The sequence below is a fragment of the Staurois parvus genome, unplaced genomic scaffold (assembly GCF_062004578.1).
Source record: "Staurois parvus isolate SC_StPar_1 unplaced genomic scaffold, SC_StPar_1.0 ptg000151l, whole genome shotgun sequence".
Classification (NCBI taxonomy): Eukaryota; Metazoa; Chordata; class Amphibia; order Anura; family Ranidae; genus Staurois; species Staurois parvus.
Window position 1 is genome coordinate 18,102,384 of NW_028317947.1, and position 25,785 is coordinate 18,128,168.

Below are 25,785 nucleotides of genomic sequence, written 5' to 3' on the forward strand. Positions count from 1 at the left end.
ATGTGTGAAGATCATCTTTTCCATTTCTATGCAGCTCAACGCTCCCCAACAGAGAATCATATAATGCTGGACAGACGGAAAGGCATCACTTTCAAAGGGAAGGTATTTTACTTAGACCTCCCTCACAACAAGCACACCCAATTCCTTACTAAAGCCATCTGCAGATTAGGTGGGGTAAGTGAAATATCCAGTAATACAGGAACTTGGAGGATGTGTTCATTAGCAGATTATATTAAACAGAAAATATAACCACTGCAAGTTGTTACATCACACAATCTGTTCTGTCTAATCCTATACAAATGGTATATTCACCAGCAAAGCTCTTGGAGCATAATACTACATCATCTTCTTTAAAGCGGACCTTCACTTAAAAATGGAAGTACCACTAAACACCCCTCCCCCAACATATTTTAGATTTTTTGGGGGGGGGTTTCATTTTTTTTTGGGGGGGGGGGGGGGGGGGGAGACGGTGGCATTTTTTTTTTGGCAGGTACAAAAGAAAAATTAAAGCACAGATCCTACTAGGTCTCACCTTATGTATATTATATTACAAATGGGAGGGAGCACACCACAAAAATATTGTATCAGAAAAACTTTAATAAAACATGGTTTCTGCTCAAAACTGCAACCCATATCAAAATTATATATATCAAGTTAACATAGATGAACTATGTCTAGTGGAAAAAGATCAATACCAACATATCTTTATTATTTAGTTAAAACCAAAACACACTCAACATATAGACAAAACCCATTAAAAAAATATCAAAAATCATGTCTAAGGATCAATGGCGTATCTTGAAACTATCTATGCTAATAATTGCCATATAGTCATATCAAAGTTGAGAGCTCTCAGAAATCGAGGGACAGCTATAGGAAATGGAAAAGGATAGATAAGATGGCCTTAAAATGGGTAAACATTCCCATAATCCATCCTCTAAGCAGTTGGCAAAAAATGTGGATGATTTGTTGAATATGAAGATCTAACAATGTATTGTGAACAGGAAATGAGCCAGATTTGTCTCAATGTTCCTTGTATCTAGGATCACACCGACTTTTTAATATTAAGAATTCAATAAACAAAGCTAGATATATTTAATGTAGCCACAAAGTTCATTCTGCAGGGAACAACTGCATGTGGTCCAAAGGAGGAAACAGAACTTCTATAAGGGGATTCGAAGGATGTACAAATCAACCCTATATGACCGTCAACCACCCTCACACAGCTGGCTACTGTTGTAAAAGACATCCACGTGGATTCTGATTTAGTTGACCAGCACATATATCATGTGCATATCTTCGCCCAACTACAAATCGGGTTTTGGATAGTTCTAGTATGGAAATAGTGGCCTTCTTGAATCCGTAATTCAGCGTAGCTTAATTGTTGCCCCTCTTAATGAGGACATTGATATACTTATCAGTCTACCGGTTAATCCAAACTCTATCCCTACATGGTTGATGATCCGTCTGACCGGTTATACCACCCCCCCCCCCCCCCCCAGCTGCATCAGAGGCATGTGGCAAAAAATTAAAACAGCCCTCTTAAAAGGCTGCAAGATGGCTGCCAAAGGCTATCCGCCCATGCGCGGTGCGTCATGACGTCACGACATACACGTGACATCACAGCGCCGCCGCCATCTTAAAATGAAGAAATCAGGAGATGGAGGGAAGAGCAGAAAGAAGTGGAGATAAAACGACAACTTAACTACACAAACATATACCAAAGCACTTAGTGGTATACTGAGCATATATTCAAGGGAGGGGGCAGTCCATCAATTGTACTAGGGCATGGAACATCTCGAAGCCCTGAGGCACTACCCCCTGACAATTCATGTGATGCACTTATTAAAACACAAATTGGGGACAACCTCTTTTTATGTAAGTATAATTGACATTATGATAAAAAAGAAAAACTTATATAGTCATTGAGGCCAGGTTGTCTGGTCGCTGCCAGCTCCCAGATCCACTGGGTCTCATGCTGCTATAGCAATTTGTCAAAGTCACACACTCTGGGGAAAAATCTCAACTACCCAGCACTTGAGGCATGATGTTCCAGGCAAACATGGCATGCTACATGAGCTCTAAGATGGGTAAGTATCAATTTCATAAATGTGGTCCAGAAACTATATATTGACCTGAAGGTCTTGCCAACATAGAAGGACCCACAGGTAATAACATAGATCACACCAGTGGTGTCATAAGTGAGCATCTGGTTGCTTCTGAGGGTCCTTCCGGTGGGAAAGGCCAACCTGTCACCTACCAGCATACACATAAAATCATCACACCGCCCACATCTAACCAAGCCTGCTCTTCTGGGACGAGTGGAAGGTTTCCAAGCAATATCCATCCAATGTCCAAAAATGTGACTATTCTGATGCGACTTATAAGGATTTGTCGATAGGAGAATTAGTGGGACAACTATTTCCTCCACTGTGCCTGTCCAAAGGATGACAGATTTTCTGACAGGTTACCGATCTCACTTCCTCAATTCTTGTGTAGGCAAAAATTATGTAAGTTTGGCTGGGATGAGATGTCACTCTGGCCCATGCAAGAGAATTCAATCTCAACAAAAGCGGAAACTGTACACTGAGATTTGGGAAATGGGACTGGCGCCTTCCTAAATAAGTATAACTGCCCTGAAAGTGTAGAAGTGCCTTCTGTGTAATAGTCTTGGATAATATTAATTGCATACTGATATGTTCTGTAATGTGGAAAAAAAAAATGGTAGCAGAAGATCTTACTTACATATGTAAGAAAGTTGGGATTCATGTTTTCAATTCCCCAACTGTGTCCCCATTTCCCAGGTTATCGAGGGCTTTCTAAGCAGGGATGTTAATTACATGGTGACCGGGAGCAGAAAGGCTTTGGATATTGCTAATGGAAGCTCAGTGCCAGATAGAAGAGGTGGGCACTGCAAACGGAAAGCTGCGGAGAATGTAGAGGTAAGAGGGCTTTTGTAAAGTGTACCGGAACATTCTGTGTGTGTTCCATCCTATGGGTTTCTTCTGCTCATAAGGCACTTTGATACCCTTCTGCCTTTTAGCTGACTTTTCACGTGCCATTATTTTTCCTTTCTCTTAGCCAGTTCTGTGTCGTGGGAAGCAGTTATTGAAGAAAGCCATCCAAAACCAGGTGTGTTTTCCTACAAGAACAATAGAGCATGTCATTCTGTCTTTGCATTTTTAGTTTAGTTTTTATAATTGACAAGCAGCCAATGATTTTGTTAGACAATCTACATAACACTAAGGGCTCGTTCACACTTGGCTGTTTTGCCAACGCTTGCCAAACGCCCCTATAGCGTTTGGCAAGCGTTGGTCCGGCGTTTGCTGAGCGTTTTTAACGCTCGGCAAACGCTCTGCAAACGCCGCATGCGCGGTTTAGCGGCGGTTGCTAGGCGTTTGCTGAGCGTTAATAACGCCCCACAAACGCCTATAATGCAGTTTGAGTGGTGTTACCGCTCCGCAACCGCGTCGCAACCGCACCGCAAACGCCGGCCGGGCGTTTGCGGAGCGGCACCATAGACGAGAATAGGGGGCTTCAAAGCCTCCTGACTCGTCCAGAGGCGTCCGTTTTGCCGCGACGCGACGCAAACGCTCCCATTAGAACAGCACCATGTGCTGTAATGTGCAGAGTTGGCAGAGGCGTTTGGGAAGCGGTAAAAACGCTTCCCAAAACGCCTCTCTGCCGCCTGCACACAAGGCTAGTGTGAACGTAGCCTAACAGTAGTCTGTTTTGCCTTGTGGTTTAATAGCATCATCTTACCATAGTCGTTTCCTGTGTGTTTTTTTTTGTTTTTTTTTTCTACAGTGCACTCATAAAATATTCAGACCCCTTTACTGTTTTCAATGCTATTTTGCAGCCTGGTACTACAGTTTAAATTTCATTTTTTCCTCTTTATTCTACACAGTACCCCATAGTGACAAAGTGAAAACAAAATTTTAAAAATGTTTGCAAATGTATGAAAGAGAAAAAACTTTGCAACAACACTTGAAATTTAGCTCAGCTGCTTCCCATTTCTCTTGATTGTTGCTGAGATGTTTCTACACCTTGATTAGAGTCCACCTGTGGTAAATAAATTGAACATGATTTGGAAAGGCACACACCTCTCCTTTTTAAAATGCCTCACAGCTGACAATGCACACTATCAGAGCAAAAGCCATTACGTCAAAGGAACTGCCTGCAGAGCTCAGAGAAAAGATTATTGCAAGCCACAGATCTGGGGAAGACTACAAAAAATTTCTGCTGCACTGAAGGTTCACTGAAGTTTGGCACAGCCAGGACTCTTTCAAGAGCTAGTCACCTTGCCAAACTGAGCAATCGGTAGTAGAAGGGCCTTAGTAAGAGTTGACCAAGAACCCGATGGCCCCTCTGACTGAGCTCCAGAGATCCTGTGTGGAGATGGGGGCAGAGTGGCTAGACAGAAGCCTATCCTCAGTGCAAACCACATGAAAGCCCAATTGGAGTTTGCAAAAAAACCACTCGGACTGTGAGGAACAAGATTCTCTGGTCTGATGATACCAACATTGAATTGTTTGGCCATGGTGGTGTCAGCATCATGCTGTGGGGGTGTTTTTCAGCAGCAGGGACTGGGAGACTGGTCAGGGTTGAGGGAAAGCTGAATGGAGCAAAGTACAGAGATATCTTCAATGAAAACCTGTTCCACAGTGCTCAGGATCCCAGACTGGGTCCGGGTTTCACCTTCCAGCAAAAAAATTCTAAGCACACATCCCAGACAACAGGAGTGGCTTAGGGACAACTCTATGGATATCCTAGACAGCGCTGACTCGAACCCTATTGAAAATCTCTGGAGAGACTTAAAATTGGCTGTCAACTGTTGGTCCCCAACCAACCTGACTGAGCTTGAGAGGATTTGCAAAGAGTGTCAGAGAATTTCTACTGTGCATGCACATGTCTTGCTGCAAAACTAATTGGTCCAGCAGTCTTCTGGGACCTGTGAAGGTTCCTAGGAGACTGCGGGAGGAAAGAGGGGGACCACGGCAAACTGAGCTGGAAGAGGGGGAGGCAAACAAGCAGAGCGTCCACTTTTGAGTGGAACTCTGCTTTAACTAGTTGCCGACCGCAGATAGCCGAATGACGGCTGCACTGCGGCCGGCCAGTTCTGAGTGGACGTCATATGACGTCCTCCCAGAACGCGCTCTCCTGCGCGCACCCGGCGATCTCCGTGATCGCTGTGTCCTACGGACACAGCTGATCACGTGATGTGGTAAAAGGCCAATCACAGCGGCCTTTTACCACGTGATCAGCGGTGTCCAATGACACGCTGATCAGAGGGAAATGCAAGTGCCGGTTCTCGGCTGCACTTTCCTCATGCTGTCAGATCGTGAGGAAAGTACTGCCGAGAGCCGGCAGTTGTCAGAGCGGGGATCGGCACCGATCATCAGTGCCCTGATGATCAGTGCCCAGCAGTGCCACCCGCAAGTTCCGCCCACCTGTGCCCAGCAGTGCGCCCACTAGCTCCGCCCACCTGTGCCCAGCAGTGCACCCACCTGTGCCACTCTGCAATGTCTCACACCTGTGCCCAGAAGTGCCACCTACCTGTGCCCACCCACCAGTGCTGCCAGTCAGTGCCCAGGGGTTGTGCCAGTCAGTGCCACCAGTCAGTGCCCAGCAGTGATGCCAGTCAGTGCCGTCTATCAGTACCCATCTTCAGTGTCCCCTATCAGTGCCGCCTATCAGTGCTGCATATTAGTGCCACCTATCAGTGCCCATCAGTGCTGCCTCATCAACGCACATCAGTGAAGGAGAAAAAATACCTGTTTGAAAAATTTTATAATAGAAACAAACTTTTTTTTTTTTTTTTTTTTTTTTCAAATTTTTTGCACTTTTTTTATTTATAGCGCAAAAAGTAAAGCGCCCAGTGGCGATTAAATACCACCAAAAGAAAGCTCTATTTGTGAGAAAAAAATGATCAAAATTTCATATGGGTACAATGTTGCATGACCGCGCAATTGTCAAAGTGCGGCAGCGCTGAAAGCTGAAAATTGGCCTGGTAAATAAGGGGGTATAAGTGCCTGGTAGGCAAGTGGTTAAGTACATGTGCGATTTTTTTTTTTTTTTTTTTTTTTTTTTTTTTTTTTTTTTTTTTTTTTCTTAAATTCAGACATTTCTATAATGCTGCTTTCGCTTTGTCGTTTTTGAATACGGAGTGTAGATTGAGGGGGGGGAAATGTATTTAAACAACTGTAGTACCAGGCTGCAATGTAATGACATTGAAAATTCTACAGATGTCATACATACATACTTTGAGAACACAGCAGATCTCAATGAGGAAAAATCTGCTGGATATCTATACTGATATGGACTAGGTAATGTGTTGGAATGTAAGGATGCCCCATTGATGAACATCATCAACCTACAGAGGACTGAATTCAAAGACATCCCCAAAATCAAAGTGAAAAAATGATGCAGCAGGTTAGTCCATTTTGCTGAAATCTTATTGCAGCAACTCAAAATGGTACTCAGTAGTTTGTATGGCCCCCACGTGCTTGTATTCATGCCTGACAACATCTGGGCATGCTCTTAATGAGACGATGGATGGTGTCCTGGGGTATTTCCTCCCAGATCTGGACCAGGGCATCACTGAGCTCCTGGACAGTCTGAGGTGCAACCTGGTGGCGTCGGATGGACCGAAACATGATCTCCCAGAGTTGTTCTATTGGATTTAGGTCAGGCGAGCGTGGGGGCCATTCATTGGTATCAATTCCTTCATCCTCCAGGAACTGCTTGTATACTCTCGCCACATGAGGCTGGGCATTGTCGTGCACCAGGAGGAACCCAGGACCCACTGCACCAGCGTAGTGTCTGATAATGGGTCCAAGGATTTCATCCCGATACCTAATGGCAGTCAGGGCACCATTGTCTAGCCGGTAGAGGTCTGTGCGTCCCTCCATGGATATGCCTCCCCAGACCATCACTGACCCACCACCAAAATGGTCATGCTGAACTATGTTACAGGCAGCAGAACGTTCTCCACGGCTTCTCCAGACCCTTTCACGTCTGTCACATGTGCTCAGGGGGACCCGGCGCTCTTCTGTGAAAAGCACGGTGCTAGTGGTGGACCTGCCAATTCTGGTGTTCAATGGCAAATGTCAATCAAGCTCTGTGGTGCCAGGCAGTGATCACAGGGCCCACTAGAGGACATCGGGCCCTCATGAAGTCTGTTTCTATTTGTTTGGTCAGAGACATTCACACCAGTGACCTGCTGGAGGTCATTTTGTAGGGCTCTGGCAGTTCTCATCCTGTTCCTCCTTGTACAAAGGAGCAGATACCGGTCCTGCTGATGGGTTAAGGACCTTCTATGGCCCCGTCCAGCTCTCCTAGAGTAACTGCCTCTCTGGAATCTCCCCCATGCACGTATTGATGTGCCATCCTGGAGGAGTTGGACTGCCTGTGCAACCTCTGTAGGGTCCAGGTATGGTCTCATGCTACCAGTAGTGACACTGACCCTAGCCAAATGCAAAACTAGTGAAAAACAGAGAAGATGAGTAGGGAAAGTCAGTGGCCTCCACCTGTAAAACCCATTCCTGTTTTGGGGGTTGTCTCATTGTTGCCCATCTAGTGCACCTGTTAATGAATACCAAAGCAGCTGAAACTGATTAACAACCCCCTCTGCTACTTAACTGACCAGATCAATATCCCAGGAGTATCATTGACTTGATGCTATACTCTGATTAAAAAGTGTTCCTTTCTTTTATTTTGAACAGTGTATATTATGCACATTTAGCTCTCACCTTTTTGAACTGAAGAGATTCTGTGTGGCCAAAACCTGATATTTAACTTTACTAAAGATTTTTGTTTGCTCGGAATGCTCTGCCTTTTTTTGTTTTACTTCTCTCATGTGATATTACTTCTAACTTCCTTCTGCACTTGTCTCTAATGTTCATTTCCTAGGAGTACAGCAGTGTGTTGGCCAATGCTCATTCTTGGGGAGTCTGTATTCTACATGTGGATGGTATCCTTTTTGTTCCCAGCCTCATGACTGTAAATGCTTGACACTGACAAAAACCTATGTTTGCTTTGATCAAAGGAAGCTATTGCATTGTAAGTAGGTACCTTCTCTGCGTCACAAAACTGTTGCATATTAAGCTCGGCTTACATCTGTGGGCGCAGGACTGTTGTAAATCGCATCTGCATTCCCTCTATTCTCAGCTTCATAAGAGCTGGGGGAGGAGAAACAGCAGCACGCTGATCTTTCCAGTGAATTGGGTGGTGGTGGGGAGGGGAGCAGAGCAGGCTGAGTGTGCTTTCCCCTGTGCAGAAATGCCTAGCACTATGTGGTTTCCATTTTTTGGTGTGGTTTTTTAATAGGACCACTTCCCACAGGTACAGCAGCCTATTCAAATGAAATATGTGCAAACGTGGCCACAGGGGGGATGTGTACAAGTGTGAACCTAGCCCTATAGTGCTTGTTGAGAAGAAATCCCTTAGGTGTAGTACCTCCCCATAGTCTGTAGATGGTGCTAGGAGTTTGTGTGCACACTTCATCTTTTGTATCTTGTTTAGATGACTGTTTTCTATGTTTACATTTAGCCCCTATAAGAATCAGATTTTTACAAAGTTTTTTTTCTATTAAGGCATATACTGCAAGAACAACCTAGTATAGTGCAGTGGTTCTTAACCTTGTTGGAGGTACTGAACCCCACCAGTTTCATATGCGCATTCACCGAACCCTTCTTAATTGGAAAAATAAAAATATGATTTTTCAAATTCAAAACATAGGTATATATTTATACATAGGTGCACAAAATGAACAAAACCATTAAGAACAAAACCATTAAAACATGATTTTCAAACAAAAACATAATAATGAATATTTACTGCACGAATCATATGAGTCGGGTGTGGGTCTTCACCTCCGCCGAACCCGCGAGACTGACTCCCCGAACCCCTGGGGTTCGATCGAACCCAGGTTAAGAACCACTGGTATAGTGTATATAACAGAATATAAGAAACAAATTAAAGATATTGGGATCCTTACTTTTCTAGCAGGAGTAAATTTAATACTTTTTGTGAATCTCTCCAGCCATCCTCTAATTGTGTGTACAATAAGTCATACAGCACACCTGCTTTCAGGCCGGCCAGATTTCCCAGACTGCATCCCTCCTGCTTCAATGCTTTGTGTCCCAGAGCATAGTCGTTTCAGTCGGTGACTAAATGTGATACCGAAGCATGAGCACAACCAAGGAACTATGCAGTGGCTGCACTAGTATTTGTAGCAGGACAGGTTCACTTCAACCAACCGCTCGCTCATTGACGATTATAATTTAGACTACCTTATTTTGCCTCTTTAACAGTCTTCTCTCCAGAGGTCCTAAAATATCTGAATCGCTCCACACACAGCACTTCTAAGGTGAGTTCTGTGGGGGGGACTGATGCAGAGTATTTAGTGTTTGTTTTTTTTCTTTTTTTTTTTTTGTTTGTTTTGTGTGGTAGGTTTGGTCAGAGCACACTGCTCACACGGTCTATGTTCCCATTATTTCTATATCTTTAGGGCAAAGGTGCTGTTGGTGCAAGACAGAATGTTAAAGGTGAGTTTGAATGCTAAATGTTCATGTCTGGTTCATTCCTATGCCAAAGCTGTTCGTAGGTTTTAACCAAATGAAATGATCAGTGGAGGCATTATAGGAACCCTGTTGCTATGTAAAGAGTTTTGAGCCTGAAACACCCTGTGAAAGAAGTTGAATAATTACCTGTCCTGCAGGCAGTTACTGAAATCCATTCCCCCCCCCCTCTAAGGCTTTGGACGCTGTTGCCATGTGACATCTTGGGATGTGTCAGATTACGTATTCCCTGCAATATGCTGTGATTTCTCCAAGTAGATACTATGCCAGTTTGTGTACTCTAGTAATGTTAAAACTGGCAGAAGGGACCACACCGTTCAGTGGGCGACATGCTATCCAACACACCCAAGAATTGTTGGATAGTAATGGATAATGAAGAATTGACTCTTTTGCCTGTCAGGCAGTTAAATATTTGGCTTCTTTCTCAGGTTTGATTTGGGCTCATATGTTTTAATATGGTAACAGGGTTAACAACTGGATATGGAATGTGGTCTGGTGAACAGGTTGAAAGATAACACAGGAAGTTGCTGTAGTGAATATTGTCACTATTTATTTCAGGTACTTATTTACACAGCGCTATACATTCATATATTGTACATTCACATCAGTCCCTAACCCTCAAGGGGTGTACCAGCTATGGTCCCTAGCTCACATTCATACATACACATACTAGGGCCAATTTAGATAGGAGTCAATTAACCTACCAGCATTTCTTTGGAGTGTGGGAGGAAATGGAAGTACCTGGAGGAAACCCATGCAAGTACAGGGAAAACCATGCAAACTCCAGGCAAGTGGTGCTGTGGTTTGGATTCAAACCAGCAACCCTAGTACTGCTAGGCGGAAGTGCTAACCATTAAGCCACTGTACTGCTCACTTGCTGTAAGCTGTGGAAGGACAAATCTGAAAATGCTGCATGATGTGGAAACTCGTTTATCTCTTTCTTGTCTTATAGCCATTTCCAATATAAGTTAGTATATGGTAATTGAAAGGGATTTTACACATCCTGCTCTTTACTTCTATCACAGTTTGTAAAACTTAACTGCACCCCTACAGTATGTCCATTTCCTCACCAAAGACTTTGCTGCCTAGCATGGACAGCGGAGAGGGTCTTTCTCTGGGAGTTTAGGTGTAGAGACAAGAAGGCTATTAGGCATATGTCACACTGTTGACACACCAGAGATCCTGTCATTTTCAAGTGGAAGGTTTCCTTACGGAGGTGCATATGACCACCACAATGCTCCGCCTGCTTGCATGTGTCAATCCTAGGTCAGTGTTTGGTACCTAGATGACATGAAATGTATTGGGTGTGTTTATTCTACATGCATCAGATACCAGTAACATTTACATTTTTGTTTGCTGCAGTTGGTAAACTGAAGAGCCCATTTCTGAAGATTGAGGATCAGAGCCAGTGAGTTACTATATTCCCATTTCATCTGTAATGATTCTGCAGTGTCCATGCTTTACCTTGGATTTGTCCGTTGCCAGCCTGAACATCCCAGTCATATTGCTAACCCCTGAACTTTACCAAGTCCCTTTGCTAAAAGATTCCAGTCCTTTTCAGAGATCAACCTTTCTCTTTAGGACATGTCACAGGCCATGCTGCCTTGGTGTCATTAAGTTGGTCACGCCCTTTAAAATCTGATTCTAAAATCTCCTTTTAGATCTGCCTATAATGTAGTGTCATAGCTTGTCTGCTTGCTTGCATATGAATGAAAAGGACTGTTTTTGGTAAGCCCTCACACCACAAAGTCATTGGTGAATGTGCAGTCATATTGTAATTTGTGGGGCCATCTTAAAGCCAAACTGTAGACACGTTTTGGGTAAAATGAAGGGAGGGAGCCTCTGTCTCCGTTTTTAGTACTATCTGTGCCCACACTGGGAAGAGATTTGCTCACTTCCTGTCAGAACAGGAAGTGATTAAAAATCTGTCCAAATAAGATTGGGGGGGGGGAGAGACGTTTTTGGGAAAGGAACTGCTGACCGTGTTCAATTAGTGTCTGCTATCCTGTTCCTATAATAACTGTCCTCTCTCCCACAGGGAGAGGAAGAGACAGAAAATATCTATAATGGGAACAGGGGTGACCTAAAACTTGAGAGAAATGTTAACTCTTCCCAGCTCTTACTAAAACATTTTTTAAAAGTTGTCTGCTGATGGTCTGTAAATCTGATCTGTGGGTTGGTTGATATAAGATCTGATCGGTTCATGAAATCTTATCTTTTAAAATTTTCCTCTTCTCTACTCTTCCTCTCCTCTTTACCTGCACTGGGGTACAGTTTTCACTACTATCAGTTGTAGTAGAAATCAGGATGGCGGGATTTCACCAGTTTGTATCTGTAGATGTAGTGGTTCCAAGTATCTACAGTTCAACCATTGCACCTGGCAAGATCTGAAACAAAAAATAAATTTGAAGTGCTGTATGGAAAGGAAATAGACTGGTAATGAAATATGTGGACAGCTATAGATCACAGAAAAAAAATAAGTTTAAGTGAACCTGCTTGTTAATAATTCATTTATAGGAAGTACCGTCCACTCCAGTGCTGCTTCTCCAGCTTCCCTGAGATTTCCTTCATCTCTTCAGACAGGAGTCCCTTTGAGACTGGTCGTACTAACAATAGTACACACAAAGAAAAAGATGCTGGGTAAGCCTGTCATCGTGGCCATGTATCACTCAAACTTTTGCATTGCAGCAAGAATATGAATGTATTGTTCAAGGACAGTGAATAGAGAAAAAATACCTACAAAATATAATTGGGTATGGGATTACATGCATTTTTCTTAGAAGGCTGCTTTAAAACAACCTTCCACTAACCTTTTAGGTGCAGGCACTGTGGAACAATTTGATGACTGAAAAGAGCTATTTAACCTCTCCAACCTTCTTTACTTGGAGTTTCTGGCCCAAATTAAGTGTTCCTATTTGAAGTTTTCACTTCACTGTTTACATGCTTGTTCCAGCACGTTGAATAAACCAAAAAAAAAAATGCTGAGGCAAGAGACAGTCTTTTCGGTAAGAGGTATTCAGTGTGACTCCATATGTCTCACATTTTTCAAGTGAATTGAGATCATGCACATACTGCAGTTTTTTTAAAGCTGCATTGTTTCCAGCTCCTTGATATGTTCAGCATGCTTATAGATAATGTTACTTTAGAGACCAAGAAGAAGATGGAGAGAGGAGTCAGAGACCACACGCTAGGGAACGAAGTGGTTACTGTGAGTGCTGTCAGGTGACCTACACCAAACTCAACGAGGTAAGAGAACAAGCAGGTTGTGTGCATGCAGTGTAGCGGTTCAGAAATACATCCACACAACTGACAGTCTTTTCACTTCTCTCCAGCACCTGATTAGTGAACAACACAGCCAATTTGCTCTAGATGATTCCAATTACAAAGTCATTGATGATATTGCTTGCTACTTAATATGTGACCTAATGGAGTATCCTCGTGGGTGAGTAATGTACAAGATTGCTGAGATTCGTTGTGTGGTTTGTTTGTGGGTGTTTGGTTTTTTTTGGCGGGGGGGGGCACATAGCCAAATGCGCGCGGGCGCACACTATTTATCTGCCATAGGAGTTACATCTAGTCAGTTTGGTGATACAAACCTTGCCCATACTGCAATGCACAGCCAGGCCCTCCACTGCCGCTACAGCATGACAGGACTTGGCCCTGGCCTGCTACTAATTCAGTGCAATAAAAGCAACATTTTGAGGCTTTTTGTTTTTGTTTTTTTTTTTTTTTTTTTTTACATCTATAACCCCCATTTCTTATGAGTGTCAAAAGAGCAGGAAGTGAGAGATGAATGTCTACAGTGGAATCGCAGACAGAAGTTGAGAACTTAGCAGATGTAAGTCTTACACTTGCAAAATGGATACAAATCACTTTAAAGTATAACTAAAGGCAAACTTTTTTTTTTTTTTTTATTGTAGCTTTGGATAGGAAGCGGGAGGAAATTCCTCCAGTTTGTCTGAGGCACAAGTGAAGGAAAATCTGCCTAATGGGCAAAAGAGAAAAAGAAAAAAAAAAGTTATAACCATCCATTACTATACTTAAAAAAAAAAAAAAAAAAAAAAAATAATAATAATAATTTGGTTTAATGTTGTCAAGACACCTTGTTAAAATGGAACTGCATTGCATCTGAGTACCACAAACCAAAAATGCTATAGAATGTTTAATATTCAAAACAAACTCATACATCCATCTCTGCATCCATGCCTTAGTTTGCTGAGAAATCCTTTTGAAAAATACCTCCTAGCATTTCTGGCAGTGGCCATTTTGAGTAAGGACAGATGATTCATGTAGCAGTTACTTCCTAGAATTCATCTGTCCTTGGCTCAGGCATTGGCTGAGCTGAAAACCTTCCCTCCCCTCCTGAAGACTTCTGGGATGCATGACATAATTTGCCCAAGTTTGGAAACCAGGAAGTAAATTAAGGAATGCAAAAAAAAGGTTAAAACAAGTAAACAGGATATACCTTCCTATCTATTTACTAATGCAGCCGAAGGATTAGAAATAGTCCGTAATTGATAGTGAAGTTCTGCTTGAATATATCAAACTTTGACTTGCTGTTTTTTTCTGTGTGAAGCCTGTTTGCTTAAGTCGTTAAGTGTTTGGAAGTACAGGAATAATTAGTGTATATATTCCACCGCCAGCATTAATTTTCCATAAACTGTACCTTCACTTTCTTTGTTTCATAATTCGGTTCCATTAGCCGGACTTGCATCTTATTAGCATTAGTGTATACAGTACATTGCTGTATTCGAGCAGCCTCCAGTCATCAGACAGATGACACAATTGATGGCTATATTGAGGTCATTTTACTGCCTGTTTTCTGAGAATGGCTCTGCATGTAACATCTCTCAGCCTGTTGTCTTCCTCTACAATAGCTGCATAAAACCAATATTGATTTTATAATGGTGTTTCCTTATTGGGTCCTTTCACAGTAAGTAGGAAGAGTTACCAAGCTGATGGACCATCTATATGAGCTAAGTAAATATTCGGTCCAATTTATAACAAACGTCTGCTGCAAATTGCACCCAGATTCCTGTTTTCATTTCTTTTTAATGCAAGACAGGAAATGATTATGGGGTCTAATTTGCATGCAGAGGTAATTTCCTTTCACACGTTTTGGGAGATATATTTTTAATGCAGCAAATGTGATTTTAAACCATACATTTATTGGTTGTCATTTTAAAACACATCTATAGTCTGACTAGAATGTAGCATCCAATCGAAGACAGACAATAGCATGCCCGCTATTAGATTAGTTTTGTAAAACAAATTACATTAAACTTTATGATCAAATTGGAACTTAGATGGCTACTATTGGGTGATCACCAACACATACTACCACAACTTTGCTGTTGACCAAAGCGGGACTGGGTAGTCATGCAATAACTTTAATCAGAACCAACCAGATTAGCCATTGGGCACAGCAATGTAATGTGCATGTTTCAACCGAGTTATACCTCTAAGCATAAGGGTCTTGCATTGGTAGGCTACTTGGGCACTGCTGGGAGGGGGGGGGGGGAGGTGAGGGAAGAAACTGAGCTACTGAAGCACTGCTGGAGGGGTGGAGCGGGGGAAGCGGAGCTGCAAATTCTCTTTTGAAAAAGGAGTAGAGAGCTGCGCTGCCGAGTCCTGTCTGGGAGGGGAGGCTGCGCTGCCGAGTCCTGTCTGGGAGGGGAGGCTGCGCTGCCGAGTCCTGTCTGGGAGGGGAGGCTGCGCTGCCGAGTCCTGTCTGGGAGGGGAGGCTGCGCTGCCGAGTCCTGTCTGGGAGGGGAGGCTGCGCTGCCGAGTCCTGTCTGGGAGGGGAGGCTGTGCTGCCGAAATGCTGGAAGTGAGATTGGACTTAAAAGTTCACAACAGCAGCACTGAAACTTTCCAAGGATGACTTCATCCCCCGTGTAGTTACTGAAGGTAGGCAAAAGCTTGTTTTTAAGGCTCATGTACTGCTTTGTCAAGAATCTACACCGATAAGCCATAACTGTGTCCAGAGCCTGGCTCCAGGCTCACTTTAAAGACCACTCCAGATCATTTTTGTTTTATTTTACATTTTAAAATATGGATAAAGCAGCATTATCATGGAGGCAAAGCCCCGGCAGAAAAAATGCTCATAAAAAGTTCAAACCTATTGTAACTATTCCAAAAAATATTGTACTTTGTTTGCTGTCTTTGCCCCATGGGAGAAATTTACCATCACTTCCTGTCCTACCTTTTTAGTCACCAGGACAAGATGCACACTTCTCCCCCCTTCTCCGCCTTCTACACAATGTGGACAATGATATACACTTCTTCCCCTTTCACATAAACCAATTATTATACACTTATAGGGATTTGTGTGGTTTTTGTTTTTTGTTTTGTTTTTTTCTTGGATGTGTTTTGTATAGCAAAAAGTGTATGTGTGTATTTTATTTTTGTCTATAGCATAAAAAAATGCAGAGGTGATCAAATACCACCAAAAAGCTCCATTTGTGGGGAAAGACATAAATTTCATTTCTGTATAGCGCTGCATGACAGCGCAATTGTTGGTTAAAGTAATGCAGCGCTGCATCGCAAAAAAATGGTCTGGGGGGGGGGGTAAATCTTCCGGAGGGCAAGCGGTTTAAGTACCCCAAAATGACTTTATTCCTATAACGAAAGGGAAAGAAAAGTTTATTGCCTATCTTCCTGTCCTCCTCCATTGCAGCATTAACAACCCTACAGTTGTACTGTAGTCCTTTGTCATTTGCTTGTTACCATCTCAGCAGTAGCTTCTTATGTTTGCAATAACTGGGCTACATTCACAATGAGGCGAATTTATGGAGAACTGGGGTAGCCAGAAATCTGGAGCAGTTTGTGCATGGCAACCAATCGGCTTCGAGCCTTCATTTTCAAAGCTTAGCTGAACACATTGACGTTAGCAGCTGCTTGGTTATTCTGCACAGCTGCTCCAGGTTCTGGTTGTGAATGGTTTTAGCAAATGCCTCTAATGTGTTTTTAATGTGCATTTCATAGGCTTTAATTAGAATACCAGTCATTTTTTTAATTGAGGATGTCTGGTTGCGCCATAGATACACTGCACTAATAAACAGTGGCATGAATGTGAGGTACCACAGTCATTCAGCATATACATGGGGTAGGGTAGTAATGTTAATGGTCTGAACACTAGTTCAAACTTAAGCATCTTGAAAAATTATTAGTCTGCCTGCCTTGCAGCTCTTCCTTTTTATTCTGCTATGGGTCCACTCTTATCCATCCTGGAACTTGTACACTGCTGAAAAAAAAATTAAAGGAACACTTTTTAACCACTTGCCTACCGGGCACTTGTACCCCCTTCCTGCCCAGGCCAATTTTCAGCTTTCAGTTCTGTCGCACTTTGACAATTGCGCGGCCGTGCAACACTGTACCCATATAACATTTTTTTTTCACACAAATAGAGCTTTCTTTTGGTGGTAATCACCACTGGGTGTTTATTTTTTTGCACTATAAACAAACAAAAAAAGAGCAAACAATTTGAGGGGGGAAAAAATTTTTTTTCTTTGTTTCTATTATAAAATTTTGCAAACAGGTAATTTTTTTTCACCTTCACTGATGAGCGTTGATGAGGTTGCACTGATAGGCAGCACTGATGAGGTGGCATGGATAGGCAGCACTGATGAGCTGGCACTGATGATGCTGCACTGCTGGATCCAGGTGTGCGGCACTGCTGGGCACAGATCATCAGGGCACTGATCATCATTGCCCTGATCAATGCTGATCACTTCTCTGACAATTGCTGGTTATTGGCAATACTTTCCTCACGCTGTGACAGTGTGAGGAAAGTGCAGCCGTTAACCGGCAACTGTATTTACCCGGTGATCTGCTGTCACTGGACACAGCTGATCACGTGGTAAAAGGCCACCATGATTGGCCTTTTACCGTATCCCATGATCTGCTGTGTCCGTAGGACACATCGTGTGCACGCCGCTGGGGGGTGCGCAGGGGGCGTGTTCTGTAATTACGTCCATGGACGTTGTCCCAGAACCAGACAACCACTCTGTCGCTGTCCTTTGGCTATAGCGTGGTAGGGAGCTGATTAATCCAAGTATCGCATCAAGTCAGTTAAACTCCTGGGATATTGATCTGGTCAGTGAAGTAGCAGAGGGGGTTGGTAATCAGTTTCAACTGCTTTGGTGTTAACAACATTGACAGGTGCACTAAATGGGCAACAATGAGATGACCCCAAAACAGGAATGTTTTTACAAGTGGAGGCCACTGACTTTTTTTTTTTTTTTTTTCCCCTACTCCTCTTTTCTGACTTTTTCACTAGTTGTGCATTTGGCTAGGGTCAGTGTCACTACTGGTAGCATGAGGCCATACCTGGACCCTACAGAGGTTGCACAGATAGTCCAACTCCTCCAGGATGGTACATCAATACGTGCCATTGCAGAAGGTTTGCTGTGTTTCCCAGCACAGTCTCAAGAGCATGGAGGAGATTCCAGGAGTCAGGCAGTTACTCTAGGAGAGCTGGACAGGGCCGTAGAAGGTCCTTAACCCATCAGCAGGACTGGTATCTGCTCCTTTGTACAAGGAGGAACAGGATGAGCACCGCCAGAGCCCTACAAAATGACCTCCAGCAAGCCACTGGTGTGAATGTCTCTGACCAAACAATCAGAAACAGACTTCATGAGGGGGGCCTGAGGGCCCGATGTCCTCTAGTGGGCCCTGTGCTCACTGCCCGGCACCATAGAGCTCGATTGGCATTTGCGATTGAACATCAGAATTGGCAGGTCCGCCACTGGCGCCCTGTGCACAGATGAGAGCAGGTTCACCCTGAGCACGTGACAGACGTGAAAGGGTCTAGAGAAGCCGTGGAGAATATTATGCTGCCTGTAACATCGTTCAGCATGACCGTTTTTGTGGGGGGTCAGTGATGGTCTGGGGAGGCATATCCATGGAGGGAAGCAGACCTCTACAGGCTGGAGAATGGCACCCTGACTGCCATTAGGTATGGGGATGAAATCCTTGGACCCATTGTCAGACCCTACGCTGGTGCAGTGGGTCCTGGGTTCCTCCTGGTGCATGACAATGCCCGGCCTCATGTGGCAAAATTATGCAGGCAGTTCCTGGAGGATGAAGGAATTGATACCTTTGTATGGCCCCCACACTCGCCTGACCTAAATCCAATATGACCTCTCTGGGATGTCATATTTCGGTCCATCTGACACTGCCAGGTTTCACCTCACTGTCTGACAGTGATGCCCTGGTCCAGATCTGGGAGGAAATACCCCAGGACACCATCCGTCATCTCTTTAGGAGCATGCCCGACGTTGTCAGGTATGCATACAAACTACTGAGGACCATTTTGAGTTTCTGCAATGACATTTCAGCAAAATGGACTCACCTGCTGCCTCATTTTCTTCACTGTTTTCCGGGGTGTCTTTTAATTCAGTCCTCTGTAGGTTGTTTATTTTCGTTTCTATCCAACGGTGGGGAATCCTTACGTTCCTAACACATTACCCAGTCCATATCAGTATAGATATCCAGTATGATATTTTTCCCCATTGAGATCTGATGTGTTTTCAAAGTGTTCCTTTAATTTTTTTTGAGCAGTGTATTTCCTTTCTGAAGCAGAAAGTGCAGTTCTAGCGCCTCTTGGTGTAACTTTGCTTCCATTTTGTAGAGTGATCAGTCAGTGTGCTTTCCCTCCTCCCTGACTGCTCCATGGCCCTGATGGCTTATTTGGCTGGAATCCATACACCATGGCTGTGAGCCCAGACCCAAACCCCCTGCCTACTCATGGCTAGTGGAGCACACTTCCAAAAATAGGATGTGCTTTGTAACCAAACCCCTGCAGCAACCTGTAAACCAGTGAATGGGAACAATCCAGGCAAGATAGTGACCTGTGTGACTTTGGGGCTGCAAAGGTTTTCTTCTGACAAAGTTTCTTGAACTTTCTACTGCACTACTTTTTAAGTTTTTGAATAAAAGAAAAAAATATACTTGGGTTTAAAGTTGTCTTTCATGTTGCACACTATTTATCTAAATGACTGTCTGTTGGACACTCCTTCCCCCTCTTTGACCTTGTCTAGAGCAGTTTTAAATCTTCTGCTGTTGCCGGAGGAAAAGATCACATGGGGCACAGCTAACCATGGGTAGGATGGAGTTGGCTTTAAGGCTGTAGATCAGGGTTTCTCAACCAGGGTTCCTCCAGAAGTTGCTAGGGGTTCCTTGAGCAATATCTGCCTCTCAGGTTCCCGCTGACACCATTTGATATTTTTAGCTATCTATAAGGGGGTAATTTCTCAATGACCACAAGTATAAGGAACATTTCTTCTCACTGACCATCACACGAATGTATTATGAGCTGTAGATACAGTAATTTTTAGAAGGGGTTCCCTGAGACCAAAAAGTAATTTTAAAAGGTTCCTCTTTATTATTTACAGCAGCCTAATAATTTGCTTGCCCCCATGCGCTTTGCAGTATCATAGCCTGTTCTCCTTTCGGTTGAGTGAAGGACCTGGTGTAGGCTGATATGCCATTTAAACCTCTTCATAATTTAGTGGTGAAAGACATTTTGTACTGAATAGAGTGCGGAAGGGCTAGAGCCTCAGTCATGTCTGTATTCCTACTTTTAGAGTTGGGGACCACACTTATCAGAGGTTCCTTGACACAACAGTGTGGCTTCCACATGTATTTGCAAAGGTATGCATCTAAAACCTGTGTTTTTCTTAACCTGAGTAACTAACTGAAACCGATCAGTTGGGCAAAAAAAACGAAAGCAAGCAGCCTGCAAAATAAACAAGTACTTGCGTCTGCGGTGGGCAGTGAAGCTGAATTGTACCTTTTTAGTTAGGCACTAGGTAGATAGTAAATTTTACTAGGTTTTGCTGTGGTTGGTGGTGTTTGCCTGCGATGAGTGGTTTACTATCTATGTTCTCGCAATACAGTGTTTTTTACAGTTTTGGATTTTTTTTCCTTTTTTTTTTTTTCCCCCCCATTTCTTAAGGGTTATTCCTGTCATGGAGGGAGTTGTTGCTGATGGCCCATTCCCTGTTGAGGGTGCTCGGGTTTCTGTTTTAAAGGACGAGCACAAGATGGAGGTGCCTGAGGTGCTACGTGAAGGAAATGATGCCATATCACCTATTGAAGAAAACTGTGCAGCACATGTGGGTGAGGAACACATGCCTCATATGGCACAAAGAGAGCCTGTAAAGAATGCTGCTACCTGTGAACGGAAAGAGGATGTGACCATGGACGATGGACATCCTGTAGAAGACAATGGTCAGAGACACCCATTTACAGAAAATACAAACAATATTTTGTTACAGTGCAAGGGGCCATTACAAGAAATATGTGACGCAGAAGCAGCTTCTCATGTGGATGTGGTCACAGAGGTCTCCTGGTACACTGAGGAGGCTGGGTTGACCTCTGTCTATACTGTGCAGTCATTAGTTATTCCTCCAGATGAACAGCATGCACAACTGACTATGGCAAATGCACTAGCAACATTTGCCCCACCGTTGCTCCTTAGCCCCCTAGCAGATACATGCAGTTCTCTGGGTACTGAACACCCATGTGAAGTCCACAATGCGTCAGGATTGGAAGATTCCCTTCCTGGCACTAACACTGCTGGTATCGATTGTCGTGAATTACTGGTAGAGCAGATGTCGGTGTTGGAAGTTGGCGAACATCATCAAGAACTCTTCGCAGAGCCTTCTACTGGAAATCTTTGTGGGGTTCATTTATTGGATGCCCTTGTACAGCTGCCAGCAGGAGAGAGATCTGAAGAAATGGTAAATGTACAACTGGGCTCCATTAGACTGCATGAACAGCTGCTATCTGTTGAACAGAATGACCCTTTATTAAATGATTCTGCTAGCTTGTATACACAAGGGGATAGAGCTTTATCTCAGGACCATATAAATGTAATCCCTTCATGTGAAGGTCCAGCGGACACTTTAGTGGTAACGCTCCCTGGCTCCACGATTCTGACAAATAATTCTGACACAGAAGTCCAGAACCAGCTAAATGTAATACCGTTGGTCCAAGGTTTAGTAGACACTCCAGCAGTACCACATGGTGCCATACTTTTAGGGAATGAGACCAGCTCACCAGAGCAAAACCAGCTAGATGTAATATTAAGCCAAGCCCCCACAGACCCTGTAGAGGTGGTACACAATGCCACACCTTTAGTCAACGAAGCCAGCGCACCACAGCAGAATCTGCTAAATGTAATACCCTTGTACCAAGGCCCCGCAGTGACACACAGCTCTAGACCATTGGGTAATGAGGCCGGAACGCCAGAGCAGAATGAGCTGCAATCTACTACGGATTTTTGTAGAGGTAAACGTAAGTATAGCTGCTCAAGTCCCCCACCTACCAAGAGACAGCCCTGCCAATGCAATCCATTATCACTGCCTGTGTGGGTTTTTCACCAGCTTCCTAATTCTGGACTTGAGCAAGCTGCAAATGCTCTCCCCAACTTGATGAAAAGGGAGAAGAAATCTGTGACAAATGAGGGCGCTGTTGATTCCCATAACCCTTACTTTAACCCCAAACTCGTCCAGTACAATGCTTCATCCGAATCTGACTGGGATTCAGAACTTCTATCTCAGCAACAGTGTAAGCACCAGCAAGGTACACAACTTGGAGACCTGCGAACAGCCCAGGTCAATATGGATGAGAGCTGGTATGGGAGAGAGCTTTGCTCTGTGCTGGCCAAGGACCAGAGCTCTGGGTCTCCATTCTACCACACAGACTGTCACGTTGGCACACACGTCTTATGACCTGTTTATCTTTGTGGGGTGGCATCTTAGGAATGACTTGACAAAGGAAGTCTATTAATTGCTAACAATGGACTTGAAACTGCTGTTTCTTTTATCAGAGGACACTGGTTAGTGTTTAGTCTCTCACCTAGCTTCTTTTATCCCGTGGGGAGTCAACAAAAGTTTTCACGACCTCCGTTCTCCTCCATGATATAAAATTAACATTTCCGGGGGTTTTCCCTTCATAATGGTCATGGCAGGAGGGGGATGCTGCAGAGATCTCACCACAGATGTCCCTGACACATATAAAATTCCTTAAGCAACTGAAAAAGGCCAAATCAGAGATTTCTATATTGGTTGGTTCAGTCTCTGGACCTTACATCCATCCCCTTTGTGTATTTTGCCTTGCTTACGTTAAGTCCATTACTGCGTATGTCTCTAGCTCAGTCTCCCTCCTCCTTCCGGGATAGATATGCTCGTGGGCCCTCTGCTTCTACTCACAGCTATTAACTGCATCTTAATGACTCTTAATGGCTTGGAGAAGTTGTAGCTGGAGTTTAAATGTCTGCTTTGCAAGGCTGCCAAGAGTATGATGCTTGTAAAAAGAAAAAACAATCTCTTCCCCAGAGAGCATGATTGGAAGAATAGGATCACTCAGTACAGCTCCGTCACACCTAGCACTACAGAAACCACAAAAGAAAAAAAACTAAATTGATATAAATGTTACATTTGTCACTCGGTAATGGAATGCGATCTCGGCTTTCTCAAACACCCTGAAATGCCGATCTAGGGATTTTACCATGGAAGTTGATGCATGGTTCCAACCTTCCTTGTGACTTCCCATTGTTCCAAAGATGTGATCGGCAGCTTCCCTGTCATAGAGCGCCTAGAAGGGGCTGAACGTAGAACCGGTAATCTAGATCAGGTTGATTTTTGCATTATTACATTTGTAGGGCTCCTGGAGTGCTTTAGGAAAAAAAAAAGCTTGAGCTGCGTGGAGGCTCCTGGAGATGCCAGCTGTTACGCTCCAGCTGTCCTTCTGTGAGCAGCAGATTAGCTTCATTACCAGCATAGGTATAGTTTTATAGTATAAACTGTTTTTGACCAGCATAGATTTATTGAACTACCTGATCCTTCCCATCTTGGCAAAAGGTTTCATAAACGGCCCCTTGGATGCCGTGTGTTGATGCGAGCTAGTATTGCTTTTCATAAAGGCTGTCCCCCGACACAGGTCATTAGTTGCTGTTTTTTATGACCTGGAACTCTGTAGTACTTGCTACGTAAGCTAATGTCTAGCTAGAGACTGGTTTTAAAAATCAGACAATACAAAGGAGTGTTTTAGTGTGTTTCTGTTGTTGTGCCTTCAGCTGTACTGCCTTGGGAGGAAATTTTAACACTTTTAAAGAAGTGCAAGCTTTGTTGCGCTTCCTTTTTTTGCAGCAGACACAATTTTTTTTTTTTTTTTTTTTTTTTTTTTTTAAAGACCCCAAGACAAGAGCAGATTTCTCTTTTGAGCAAATCGGACTGTTGATCTCCCAAACAAAGGTATTCTTCAGCGCTGGTCTAAGAGAAAACTTCAAACTGTCTTAAGAAAAAGCCATTAGAGGGCGCTGGGTGAAAGTAGTGTGCCGCCCACCCTCTGTGGATTGTTTAAGAGAGAACGAGTATTTTAAAAGATCTTTTACACCACTACGGTTTCCCATAGTTTGTCTTCAGACCTAAGCAACAGGAGAGGTGAGTATTTTCTTCATTTAAAAGTACAAATTAAAAAAAAAAAAAAATGGGTTTAGGGATAAACTCTCACGTAAAATACTGAAAAGAGGGAGCGAGACCTCTTTAGGTATTAAATCCAAAAATAAAAGTGTATATATTGTAGCTTACTTATGAGAGAGATAGATATATATATATATATTGCAGCTTACCAATCCTTGTGGCAGCTGCATTCGCTTCAGTTCAGCTTTAATTTTAAGAAAAAACGAACACATTTTTAAGCTGTTACTGCAGCCGTTTTTCCTTTTGTGGGATAAAGATTTTACATGAATTATAAAAGCTGACCATTTGTAAGCACCCCAGTCATTGTTTAAATTGTTTGTCTCAACCCTCTAACAGACCAAGCTGTTCAACAAAAGTGGAAGTTACATGCAGTTAAAAAAAAATAAATAAATGTACTGGCAAGATCAACAGGTGAAAATAAAGGGGGGGTGTCATTAAAATATTAACACCCCATTAAGAATTGGTAAGCTGCAGCATAATTATTGTTTTTGGAAGTTTGGCACACCTGGAAAGGTAAAGCTATATATTTTTCTTGGTGGGGACTCTCCATTTCCAAATCTTCTGTAAAAAAAAAAAAAAAATGGGTTCTGAAAAAGGATGTTTCTAGTTTAGACTTTTATTATAGTTCCTCTGGTCTAAGTATGTTTATGCAATTTGTATGAGAATACTAAAACCAGAGACAGCGAGGCAGCTAATATTGTTGATCATATTGGCACACAATCTGTGATATCACTGGGTCAAGACCTGCTTTTCAAGAAAAGCAGGTGTAGCTCCTGGAAATTGCTTCTGCTGTACAGAGTTATGGAGTGGATTCCTCCAGGTTTAGCTTTTGCTAAAGACTGCATGGATCTGGTCCATCATTACTATTGAGACTGAACTGACATTCTGGATTCATGAGGAACGACCAGGATTGCCAACAGACTTTCAGTGGCTTGGTACAAACCATTCCACCATCTCGGATTTTTTTTTTTTTTTTTTTTTCTTTTTTAAATCTTGAAATTTGGTATGATTTAATTTCCAGTGTTAGGAATTTTCTATCTCTAAAATGTGAAGTTGTAATCTAAATTTTTTTTAATGTGATGAAATAAAAGTTTATTTTTATACTTGTGGTATTTGTATTTATGAGGCCAGAGCTTAAAAGTATGGCTGAGTGTTTTTTATATCTGAATCGTCTACCAGATTTTCTTGTGGAGAGATGGTTGATGCAGGTCATGAAAGAGGTGAGTAAAGGGCTCCTGTATATGGAAGTTGTTTCCCTGCACTTTTAGAGCTCCCTCCCAAACTTCCTTGTAAGCCATGATTGTACCGCCCCTTAAGCACTGCTCCTTTAGCTGCAGCAGCTGGAGGTGTACACATGCTGAGGCAGCAATTACAGCCCCCGTAATTTCTGCTGGGTGCTACTGTCAGACAAATACAACCTATTTAGCTGAATGGGGCAGCTCTGCAACCAACACATGGTGCACTAGGATGACGTTCAAGGGGTTAAAGCAGGCAGTGAGGAGGTGATGCATCTCCTTGGGGCCTGTCTGATGCTCTCTGAAGAGCAATCCAAATGCAGAGTACTGTTTAGAGAGCAAAGATAGTGTGAACAAGCTCCTAAATGCACGTTAGCAAAGTCCATTGACTTTTATTGAGCAGTATGTGTGGCGCTTTTTTTTTTTTTTTTTGCCATTTGAAACACTGGTCAAATGTAGATTTGCCATTTAACTGTT

At 43.1% G+C, this 25,785-nt stretch overlaps 1 protein-coding gene across 1 annotated transcript; it reads left to right on the forward strand.

Annotated features, from left to right (window-relative positions):
* DBF4B (DBF4B-CDC7 kinase regulatory subunit) lies at window positions 1–25,176 on the forward strand. The gene is given in 13 exon segments (XM_089674566.1): window positions 1–174; window positions 2,805–2,942; window positions 3,082–3,132; window positions 7,912–7,972; window positions 9,327–9,370; window positions 9,512–9,548; window positions 10,944–10,989; window positions 12,099–12,221; window positions 12,728–12,827; window positions 12,914–13,023; window positions 20,542–22,279; window positions 22,281–22,325; window positions 22,328–25,176. Coding segments are annotated over 13 exon segments (2,691 nt in total). The 3' UTR covers window positions 22,352–25,176.
* Window positions 25,177–25,785: the final 609 nt, after the last annotated feature.